This window comes from Bactrocera latifrons, unplaced genomic scaffold (assembly GCF_001853355.1).
Source record: "Bactrocera latifrons isolate USDA-ARS-PBARC rearing strain unplaced genomic scaffold, ASM185335v1 scaffold_38, whole genome shotgun sequence".
Classification (NCBI taxonomy): Eukaryota; Metazoa; Arthropoda; class Insecta; order Diptera; family Tephritidae; genus Bactrocera; species Bactrocera latifrons.
Window position 1 is genome coordinate 1,786,295 of NW_017537023.1, and position 12,494 is coordinate 1,798,788.

Here is a 12,494-nt window from a genome sequence, read left to right on the forward strand (position 1 = left end):
ATTTATTTCCTCTGAAATAGTCAAATGTTCCACGCTTTTCAGCAATATCTTGCCTAAAACCACTATAATTAAATTCAAAATCTAAATAATAAATTCACATTGGTATTTTCTGAATCTTAAAACTTACCAGCTCGTTATCATATAACAGGAGTGCTTGAGCTTTGCGCCACACAATTACAACACAAACGCCAACAATTGCAGCACTTTATTGCCTGCCATTGTGTGCCTTAAGTTTACATATTGGCTGCCATTATTAGTTTTCCAACAAATATATATAGTTTTGTTGTTGCTATTGTAAACGCTTGCGTACTTGCATTTACAAAACAACTGCATTGTAAAGTTTGTCCGTATTGCAACTCTCCCCTTATGTGTTGAGTTTATTTGCCAAGCACAATTGAAAATTCTGTAGCCTTTCTTTCAATTATATGTAGTATGAATCTCATAGATATACTGTGAATAATATAATATAAATACTAGAATAGAGAAAGCTGTTTCTAAATCTACTTCAACTATGTAATCTTATGCAAGTGAAGAGCCGTTCTTCACATTTTTTCATGCGTACATAATTGCATGCCACAAATATGCTTTTGTTCGTCAAATTTCACATAAGCTGAGATTTTATCTGAATTTGTAAGTAAATAAGGGCGCTCTTTTGTTGAGGTTGAAACAATTCACTAAAATAAATATGAAGTGTGCTCATGTTACTACATTTCTTCCAGAATTTAATGGATTTAAGGCATTTTTTAAATTTAGTTATCATTTGAAGTGGGTTTTCATTAATTTGAAAACGTGAAAAATCATTATATCTACATCTGTCCCGCTCTTGCTAATTAACTACTAGTACCCTCAAATTGCATAGCTCCCTTGCTCAACACTCACTTATTCGCTTTCGAGTTCTTCTTCTACTATATTAAGTATCTCTCTTCCGTCTCTCAGTACAATATATTTCGCCTTGCATTTTTCTGCCCTCTCATCTGCTTTATTTTCATTCCATACAATATTTTATCCCACATGCATCTTGTAAACATTTTGTAAATGCTACAATTTCCGCACGAGCCAAAGTTTCTAACTTAACAACAATAAAAAATCCATATATTTGCAACCGCAGACCTGCCTCTTCCCGTCACACAACATTTCTCAATTTCCCAAGCAGCCAACTATATTCATAAACAATCAAAAAATAAGTTTTCATGCTAAAATCAATTTATGTTGTTTTGAGCAAACACTTATTTATTTGCCATATGCTTAGAAAAACATTTTAAATGAATATACAACATTGATCAAAGCACTCCAAAAGGTAGTTAAAACATTTGTATAGACGAGTGTTCACTGCTGAGCATGCTTGTACTATTTGTGCAATGCAAAGTAGGAATGACAGAGAGCTAGCGAGTGAGAGCTAGAAAAAAGCCAACAGTATTTAACTTCCACACCATTGACTTATGACTTAAATAAACTTATAAATTGTACCAGGAAATCACAAAATTTGTACAGCAAACACACACACGCACACACATATATACACACAAAATCCGAAGACACTGCGGCATGCGTAGACAAATATTTGCGGTTACCTGTCGTTTGCTTACACAATTTCATACACAAAATCACTTCTAATTGATTGCCTCTATTTGTTCAAAAAAAAAAAAAAAAAAAAAAAACAACAGGAAAAAATAAAAGAAAAACGAGATTTTCTAAAATGCTGCTTCTTGCTCTGTGGCCTTTTCCAGTGCTGGTTTTTAATAAATTGTAGCATATGTAAGTGTTGTGGCTTATGAGCTGGAAAAAGACTAATGACCATAAGTGAATGCCGGACATGCATGAAATTTTATATTTTAAATTGCTAGCATATTCCAGTAATTGGTAAAAGCTTATTTACAGTTAATTGTTCATGTCTGTGCTGGTGATTGTGTGCTTTAGTAAAAATATTTGCATACAATTGTTTGCTTTGTTAAGTTGATGATTTTTAAAGCGGTTTGCAGAACATTTAGTGGGAGAGTGTATTGAATAGTTCTGGATTACAAAAAAGCATTGGCGAGTATGCGATAAAATGAAGCTGTTAATATTATATATAAACTTATTTTAGGTATATCCTATAAGGGTTATAAAACCAGTATTGTAAGAGTTATATAACAATTATTGTAACGGTTATAGACCAGTACGTAATAGATTGAAAGTTATTAAAACGAAAGCTGAAGTAAATAATTTACGGGACGGGCGATCTTACGTCGCGAAGACGAAGGGAAGTTAGCGTGCTTAAATATTCAAGTGTTAGAATAGTTTTGCCTGATTTCCGGCATAACTATGAAATTTATAGAAAAAAGTTTAATAGAAAAGTTTTAGTTAATGAAAAGATCTAACACTTTTGTCCAAATAACTTTTTCACATAACCTCAAAATTGATGTGAAGAACTCAAATATCCAAGTTCTTGAGTTTTATGAATACGAAACCAAAAACTTTCAAGAAATTTGCTAAAAAATAACTACCTGCTTTTGTCCCAAAAACACTGCTTTTTTGTTTCAAATATTAAGCAGGCAACTCTACTTCGACTTACATAGAATAGAAAAATAACCAATTCTCAACTAAAATTTCAATTATCAAGTGAAAACATCAGCTTTTTTTAATTGAGTAGGCTTTATGCTTTTTTAAATTTGTATTTTTCTTGGTAAAAAATATAAAAATTGCCAAGAGATGGTAACCCTGTATAAAGTACAAATTTAGTGAGATTCGATTAAAATTATTATATTTTTCAAATTATTTTAAAAATCTGTGGCTATTACTGTATCTTCGGTTCGGGATAAATTTTTCGAGGCTTGACTTTATTCTGATTCAATTTTTGTTATCGTTTAAGTTTTTCTTCCAAAAATTATATGTTATAATATTATCGAGAACAATCAATAAAGTCAATACCTCGCACTGAACTGCTTTACCTTCCATATGATGTCAACCGTTAAAAAACGACAAAAGTAAGAAAAGAATTGCTAAGTAAATACGTGTCAACTCATGGCATCAATTTGACTATATGATATACTGAAGAATTCCTCGTATAACAAGATCATTTGTTAATAATTTTGACAGTAAAATATGAAAGTGTTGAAAAAGTAAAGCAAAAGTACTAAATGCAAGGTATTTCTTTGATTCTGCAAAGAAAGGAAGAAAAGGAATTTATTCTTATCGTTTGTGCGCGTCAATAAAAGTTTGCGACAATTGTGAAAGTGCAACGAGGAAATAGTTTCGAGAGCCTAAAGGGAAGCAAACACTCGCTTAAATGTGCGAGTGGGCAAAGTGGTTGATGTCTGCGCTATACATGAAGTGTGTATGAACTAAGTGATAGAAGTGTTAAGAAACTTAACAAAAAATGTACTTACGTCACACTTTTTAGTAAGAAAAAGTAACTTTAAAGACAAAGACAGCACATTATAATACGTCAAAATTCAAGTAGAAAAGCAGCTGAGAGAGAGAATGAGATGACGGTCGAGAGTTAGTGGGAACGAACCAGTCCGCCTGCTTGCTCAATTTTGTATCCTCTTTAAAGGCACACCAAGTGCAACAAAGCGCTCGTCCACCTGCTTGATTGCCTGCCTGCGCTTGAAGGCAAATATTATTTATCACGTAAACTGTCACAACCGCAAGATTGGCGCTTGACATTTTGTGTAAATATCTTTTGAGTGCAAAGTTGCCAAAACTTTATCGAATTTCTCCCCTATAACCAGCTATGCATTTTCATAGACGTTACCCACTTCGCCACTCTGGCAGTCGTTAATTTAACTTAGCGCAGCGAATAATAGTCAGAATTTTAATCTTCAAAAAGTTTGCGTAAACTTATGAAAGGAAACAAAAAAGAAAGAGAGTGTGAGATATTTGAATTTGTCTAGACGCCTGCTGGTTGGTTTCTTCCTTTGTGTAGGGCAATATTGATTTTGTAAATTTGCTGCAATAGAAGAAGTTGAAAAATAATATTGTAAAATATACATTTTTGAATATTATCGATTTTTTGCTTTCCATTTAATTCGGAATTAAACATAAAAGTACTGCAAAAAAATCTATTTTACAGTTGCAATCATATACAGAAATTTTGATACAAAATAATCGATAAATTTCGACTATCGATAATTTTAAAATATTTTCTTTCAAGCACCAGCATACACAAAAAGTTTATACAAAGTAATAGATAAAAACATAATCAATAAATTTCGATTATCGATAAATTTGTAATGTCGATAAATTGTGATTATCGATAACTAATTATCGACATACCAATTATTCTACCATCCGACTACCTATGTATATTAAGCAAATTCAAAAATTTCCAAATCATATTGTAGCTATCGGAATCACTACTGCTAATATAAAATATCATAATAGTTTAGTAAAATATTTTAGAAATGGAATCGATGGCCAAAAATTATCACTGATTAAATATTTATATAATCGAAACTATAACTTGAATAAAGGTTTATAAGCGTTATTTATGTGCAAGTCGCTACTGTTATACAATTAGGAATAATAAGTCAATAAGTGATGAGAGCAAGCATAAAATTCGTATAAACAGTATCGATAACTCTAATGTATATCTAAATGTTATTGCTAAAAATTTTAATTCAGTAAAAGATCAGATAGTTTTTTGAAACTTATTTGATCTATCAAAAAAAAATAAAATAGATTGAAAGTTACGTATACGCCGTGTATGCCTTTAAAGATTAGTAGAAATAATTGCATAAATATCCTTCCATTGCGTAATGGATCTTATTTTTGTTATTGTTATTGTCGATTAACATTATAACTGCTTCCTTTACAAGCACCCAACTGTCATTTTGAAATATTTCATGCCATTTTTCTTGTTTGCCCTTACGTCATCCGCGCATTTTAATCCGCTTAAGCCAGCCAATCAAAAATTGTCATTTAAGTTTCTTTTTTTTTTACTATTTTTCACAGAAGCGCTATTTGTTTTTGTTAATGTGCGCACAAAATTCCTTTAATTGCGTTTAATTCAATTTAGTAATCTGTCTGCATAAGCACTTTTTCCATAGCCACCAACAGCACCACCGAAAATGTAACACCAACCAGCAGCGATGGCGCGCACCCTTTCGCCACAGCTTACTTTTTAACATTTTTAATTTCTGTAATCACACTTTTTTCGCTTAATTTCTTCATTTTTTAGAGCAAAAACAAATATTTCTTTCTTTTAATTTTCCTTTTTGCTACAATATCCGCATACTTTGCGTCGTTTACGCATTTCTACACAAATTTTTTTACGCAGTTTTTATATAATTTTTTATCTCTCGCATTCTCTCTTTGCAGACCCGATTACCGTCCGAAGCACGGCATTTACGATTTGCAAATTAAAAACGCTTCATACATTCGCGACAATGGACGTTTCGAGTGTCGCATTAAAGCGAAAGGTACGGGCGCCGATGTCCATCAAGAGTTTTACAATTTAACCGTCCTCACACCACCGCATCCACCCGTCATTTCACCCGGTAATGTGGCCATTGCCACGGAGGATGTAAAAATGGAGCTGACGTGCAGCAGTATTGGCGGTTCACCGGATCCAACGATAACGTAAGTACACACACAGTGCCGGTGCAGTAGTGCGGGTGTACTGCCTCACATTGCGCCAAAAGCCGGTGTGGGCGGCAATAATACCGTATTAATTTAAAATAAAATTTATGTAAATTGAATGCCGTACCCGCTTGCACTTTCGCCTGCTACGGCTGTTTAAAAGGATTTTCGCTGTCATTATGTGCAGGCTACTAGCCAATTGGCCAACCAGACTGGCTCTAGCTGCTTGGATTGTACACCAGCTAAGTGTGCACGCTATTTACATATGCACATATGTACATACGTACATATATATGATGTGCTTTTTTTTTAAGTAGCGTCAAATGAAAATGTCCTTAATCCGCGCTGAAGAGGTGCAACTGAGCGCCCAAGTGTGGCTCCAACGTTGAGTAACTTTAACTGAGCATTCATTACATGCAAGTCAACGAGGCAAATGCTTACATATGAATATTTATACATATGTATATGCCTACATATCCACTACCTTAATTCACTTAATTTTATAAGCTTAAACAATTTAATGACATTTAATTTTTTCTTTTAATTGAGTCATATCATCACTGAAACGAATTGAAGTGGGAGGTTGATCTCATTTATTGCACAGAAGCTTAATACATAGTTCTGTGCACGGAGATGCTGGTAATAAGACGTAAAGCAAACTCATATGGCTATATAGTCATACTTCATAAGATTAGGATACCGCGACTAATTGATTTATGTATGCTAGTCTGCAGTACAGGCGATGACTTGCCTTAAAATAGAGTTATCAAAAACAAAGCTCGTGTTGTTGGAGCGGCCCATTGACACGCCGGCAGACTGCCATTATTCGAAAAAAACAAAAGGTTTTGCTCACCGATTAAGCTACATAAATTCTATTGAAGAAGTGAGCGTGGCTTTAAAGTCTAGCAGGTTTAATATAATATATATATGTATATCTTACCAACTAATAAATCTCAACCGAACTCGGTAGAGGCATTTCTTTTCACAATTTTACTTTACGATTTTAAAAGGATAGAAACCGGTTAATTACCTCGCCAATCTGCCTAGCAATGGCTTCTAAGTGGCGTAACTGTCTAAAATAGTTTTAGAAAAAACGTTACTACAGGGATGATACTTATATGCTTTTTAGTGATTTTTTTTTTCCAAAAATTTTACTAAGAACAGTTAATGATATTGTTTAAAAACCTCTTCCGAAATTTGAGAAATTTGGCTAGAAGTACTTCTATTTGCCTAAATATAATATTTTGAGGCTTGGTAGTTACTCTTTTCTCAAACTATATGTGTCACTGACTACTAAAGTCCAACCAAACCCGTTTCTTTATGACATTTTCTGTTAAAATGCAAAATTTAGGACAATAAAGCCATAGGTGCTTATAAAAGTGTCGTAACTGTCTTGACAGTATCAAAAAGGTTAAATTTAGCCACAGGTTTTATGCAGTAAGCTCACATCTGGTTGGGATAAAAAATTACATAATGGGCGTGGCATACATAGCATACAATTAGGATGAGTTTTAAATCTCATAAACTGTCATTGCTATTTTAATCAAATATAAATGATGGTGATGATGATGATAAATCCTTTCCACATTGGTCTAAGACTTGAGGAATTAGGCTCTATTTGCCTAAATATGGTATTTCAGTGCCTGCTAGTGCTTTTGTTCTACAGAATTGGTAACATAAGTATTAAAGAAGGTGTACTAACACAACTCGTGCATTTGTTTTGGAAAAAACGTGGAATGTGGAAATAGTCCCCATATACCGAATACTATATTTCCGGTTAAGGGGTCAGTAGAGTAATCTGACCTATTTTACCTTTTTTTTTTTTGAAATTTTTTTTCATAGAAATTTGTATTCTACAATCGAACTTCTTTCACATATCATGAGGTATCTGGTGGAGTGTAAAAATTTTTTTCGGAATTTTTTGATGATATCTGTCGGAGAAATAGCTACGTGAATGAAATGCGTTTTTTCAATGTCGAGACGATTTCTCATGTTTGAATTATCTTAAATACAAAACCCAATTTATTCTTAAAAAGTACGTGAATGGTTATCGTCCTTACTAGGAATTAACGTTTCTTTTTTTTTTTTAATTTTTCCCCCATGTTGTTTCACATAAATTTTGTCATAACTGTGTCAATAAATTCTAAAAAATTATGAATCTAGTAGGGACGATAGCCAGGCGTTTTGTGAACATTAAAAAAAAAAAATAAGCAACTCGGTTGAGCAGTTCGACCGGAATCATGTCCGCAAGTTTAAAAAAAAAGTGTTTTTTGAGAAAAGTTTGAGCTGTGCACTCTGAGCGCTCCGAACGCTGAAGGTTATTATTATTTTTGGGCCCTTTTCGAAACATTCTAATGGTAAAGTGGGTTTTTGCATTAATTCTAATGGTATAGGTTAACAGAAAATGCAAACAAAATAAAAAACAAAACTTTTTAAACATAACCCTACTGACCCCTTAAGTTTTCTTACCACAAATTATACATATACCATACTGGTCTTGGCTTCAGAGAGATATACAAGGATCTCAACATCTCTTATGCTCTTATGGATCGACTCAACATATTTTGGTTAATGGTTTTGGTAGGAAATGTATTAGAACGTGCGAACGTTATGTGAAATTATGAATATGATATCAACAATCTAGCGAATGGCGCTTCAGAAAATGATCTGAACTCGTTAAAACCAAAACTCGTTGAAGGCCATACCAGCCGACGCTTATTACGCAGTTTATATGAAGAGTTTATAGCAAAGATACTTGAGTTAAGCCCATTGAAAAAGTGAAAGAGTCTAACTTGAAGCTAATTTGTATTAGAATAGGTTAAAATGAGCTTTAAATATTTCATATCAATGCCATTACGTGCCAAAAAATGAAGGGGAATTTAGATCTTAAGGAGTTAACTACCATACCGCGCTATTCATTGACATCACATGACAAAAAGTTAAACCGCAATTCACGTTTAGCTAAGCCTTTTAAATGACATGTAAATAATTTGCTTAGCTTTGCAAGTTTGCCAATTTTTGCTCTTTCGTTTCACCCAGTTCATTGTACAGTCTTTCAATTGCTTCTTTCTTAATTTATTTATTACGCGAGAATTTTTTTCGAATTTCATAATCTATTCCTTTGTTTTTCACCCGTTAACTCTAAACGCAACGCTGTTTTCTTTACTATGTTCTGTCTTGCTGGCGAGCGCGAATTTACAGATATTTTTCGCGTAAGTAAGAAATAAATTTGCAATAAAACTTCTTAATTCCACATGTCGTGGCAACTGCCAAAAAGCATATTTTCTTACACATGCAACCCGGCCTGCGCTGACTGGTGGCATCGACAAGCGCTGGCGTGTCTTGCAATCCCCAAATATTTACGACACAGTTAATTGTGGTTGCTTGTGCCAAAACAGCGAAAGAAATATAGAACTAGCTGATACTAAGTAGAATAGCAAGAAACGAAAATGAAAATTATAATAAGAATAAAATAAAATAAAAGCGTAGAAAATTCTGTGTCAACAAGCCAAGTCCACAAATGCTAGTATAATTTTTTTCTCGCAAACGCGAATGCAGCTAACGAGCAGGAAATAATCACGAACGACGCTGAGGAAGCACAAATGCAAAGTGTGCACAAATTAACTTGCAACGTTTTTCGAGCCACACTGACTTATATATACATGTCTGCTATATATTATGCCTTGATTTTATTCCACATGCCATTCCATACTTACATTCCTTTCATTATACAATAACAACTAACTATTAGCTTTTTCCAACTTTCTCTTTTCATGTGCTTATTTTTGCCGACAACATCTGCACTGCATTTCCGCGCTTTTGCTGCAGTTGGTATCGCGAGGGCACCAATACGCCACTGCACGCCGTCGTACGTTCGGGCGGCTCAAAGGATCAGCCAACAAATGCAACATTGACGCTGCAACCGCGTCGCGAAGACGATGGCGGCAAATACAAGTGTATCGTACGAAATCGTGCTATGAACGATGGTCAACGATTGGAAGCGACCGCCACATTGAATGTTAACTGTAAGTAGAAATGTTCAAGTTTCTTTTAAACCTAATTTAAGTAATCTACGAAGAGACACGAAAAAGTGTTGTACATAAAGCGAAATGCAAAATTCGAAAGAGAAAATGTGTCGGTATCTACGCTCCACATATCCTCAAGGTAACACATAAGAAGCGTCGGAATCTAAAGTTTTCGCAAATTTACCTCAAAATATATTCTGACATTGTTGGTTGTCGGAAAACTGAACTTCGAAGTTCGATATCGAAAATTTTAGAAATCTGTAGTTAACCATACAATAGCTGCTGACCTTGCCTGTTTAATAAATGAGGTTAAAATTCGAAATGCGAAGTTCGAGAAAGAAAATGTGTCGGAATCTACTCTCCATAAATCCTAAACATAACGCATAACCTCAAAAAAAAAAACAAATTTTTTTTGTTAAAAAAGTTGTCTTAGAATCCAAAATTTTATTAAAATAACATCAAAATATATTGTGCCATTGTTTCTTGCCAAACTGAGGTTCGAAGTTCGTTGTCGAAAATTGTAGAAATCTGTCGTTAACCTCAAAATAGCTTCTGATTGTGCCCGTTTGATAATTGAGGTTCAAAATTGAAAAAATATTGTCGAAATCTACATTTTTCTCTAACCTACAAATTTTTTTGACAAACTGATGTTCGAAATCAAAAATGAGTATCCGAATACGTAGTTTTCTGTAAATATATCGAAGTTGTTCTTCCCCTTGCGATCTAAAAAATTCGCTTAACTTCAAAATATAACACATAACCTCGTAATATTATATAAAATCAAAATATTTGATGTTGTTCCGATATTCCATTTCTTCGACATTACCTTAAAATATCACCTTGCCTTTTTTCTAAACTGAATTTCGAAACCTAAAAACAAGGGTTTAAATTGCAAAGCTTTCTTAAAATAATTACAAACTAACGATATTTTACATGCTCCACTTAACCTCAAAATATCACATAAGCTCAACATATCTTCTGACCTTTTCTTTTCACTTATCTTTCAACTAGAATTCGAAATCGAAAAATCATGAAAAAAGTGAAGAAAATCTTATTTTCTAAATAATTCAAAGATAACGATGTGTCGCATAACCTCAAAATATCTGCCGACCTTATATAATTGCATCCTATCTGCGCATATGAAGTCGGAATTATAAAAATTGGCTGTACATCTCAATTAACCGAAGTGTCGTTTAAATATTCGCCACACCGGCAAATCACCATGACAACTAACTAACTTTAAGTAATTATATTGCGTGGAGTCCCACCTGAGAACATACACTTTCGTAATTCCACAGTCGTCCGCAACACCTGGACACGCGTACTGTAATAGCCTGTCGTATTCTCCAAGGCACACTTCACCAACTTCTGGTATTATGCTCTAACACACTTAATATCTGGCTATAGCCACATTATAATGCCCTTCCCCACATCCACAACCACTTCAGTAACGTAACGTTACGCTTCGTTGCTTTTGGGTGGCATCGCCCGCTATGGCTTTCTTGGGGACTATTTACTTGTGTATGAGTGTGTCGGTTGGAGCGTCCGTTCGCGCGCATTTCATTTGTTCTCGTGTGAATTTGCCGCCCAAATAAATGTGTTGAATTCAATATTACGATTTAGTGTTCATAATTATAGCTCCGGACAGTGTCGTAATGATTTTCTGACATTCATGAAGCTTCGCTGCAACTCACGTGGTTTGTTATGAGGCCCAGTAGGAAATTAGAGAGACTAATTTGAAATCAGCTGATGATAACCAGTTCAAAGTTGGGCTTCATTTTCTTAGCTTTGCATGTGAGGTAATCAAATTTACTTAGAAAAATGTGTTGGATCCGAAGGTTATTAGTAATTGTTTTAAAATCTCCGATTCATTTCAATAAATTCGTATAAAAATCTTATTTGCCAGGAAATAGTTCTAAAATATAGGACTCAGAATTTGACTTATTTCAACCCCTTTGGTCAACCTGACTAACTTGAAACTATCTACACAATATTTTAAAGTAAACTTCTAGCCACTGTCAAGTGGCCTCACTTATGTGAACTTCTACACATGACTCCATTCTACAGTGTTGAATTTAGTTAACTTAAAATAAGACACCACACCTCATGAGACTTTGAACTAGTTACAAACTACTCTTATATAAAAATTATATCCATTTTTAATATAAGAAAAATGTATGCTTAACAACAGCATGTATTAACTATATTATATGGTCTAAACCTGCTTGAAAACCTCGAATGAAATAATGCTACTAATCTTTAACTAGTTTGTAACCACTTTGAATCAAACTCGTTTAAAATGATCTAATAAATATATTGCATAGAACATTTTCAAATTTAAATTCGTTATTTGCTTCGAAAACCTCATTTTCCAAGTTAATACGAAAGAGATACTAACCTGTAGAGTCTGTTTGTTCTCTTCACTTACTGCTTCCCACAAACCATATTTTTCCTACTGGCATTGCACCCGCTTTCGTATAGAGGTAAATATGACCTTTTTGTTAATTATATATGTTACTTTGTCACTACCGCATAACCACTATTATTTTATTTAGTAATTTGTTGTACCGTTAATATGTTTGTGGGTGTCAACAGTTTTTCACCTCAGTGAAAAAAAAAACACTCGTTTTTGTCCCATTTGTTAAACTCGCAGGTTGGTATTTTAATTATTAATTGAGCATGAATTGCTGTGCTTTACGCAAACGAATGTGCATATGGCTGCGTACAGGTGTAAATTAATATGCTATTACTTTCAGTGACAAAATACTGTGTTCTAGATAGGTATGCATAAATGTGCGCATAAATGAGTTTTCAAAAAATTGTTGTAGTAATGTTATTTTAATTAAAATAACTGTGGTTTTTGATTGGTTGCAAATCATGTTGGGTCTGTGATTATAATTTTTTTTATTG

At 33.7% G+C, this 12,494-nt stretch overlaps 1 protein-coding gene across 5 annotated transcripts in view; it reads left to right on the plus strand.

Moving 5' to 3' along the window:
• The window catches only part of LOC108972129 (muscle M-line assembly protein unc-89), a 262,556-nt gene that overhangs the window by 157,666 nt on the left and 92,396 nt on the right, over window positions 1–12,494 (plus strand). For all 5 annotated transcript variants that reach the window (XM_018938617.1, XM_018938621.1, XM_018938618.1 and 2 more), the window contains exons 4-5: window positions 5,299–5,559; window positions 9,388–9,584. In XM_018938617.1, the coding sequence (XP_018794162.1) occupies window positions 5,299–5,559; window positions 9,388–9,584 (458 nt within the window). The remainder of the gene's footprint in view (window positions 1–5,298; window positions 5,560–9,387; window positions 9,585–12,494) is intronic.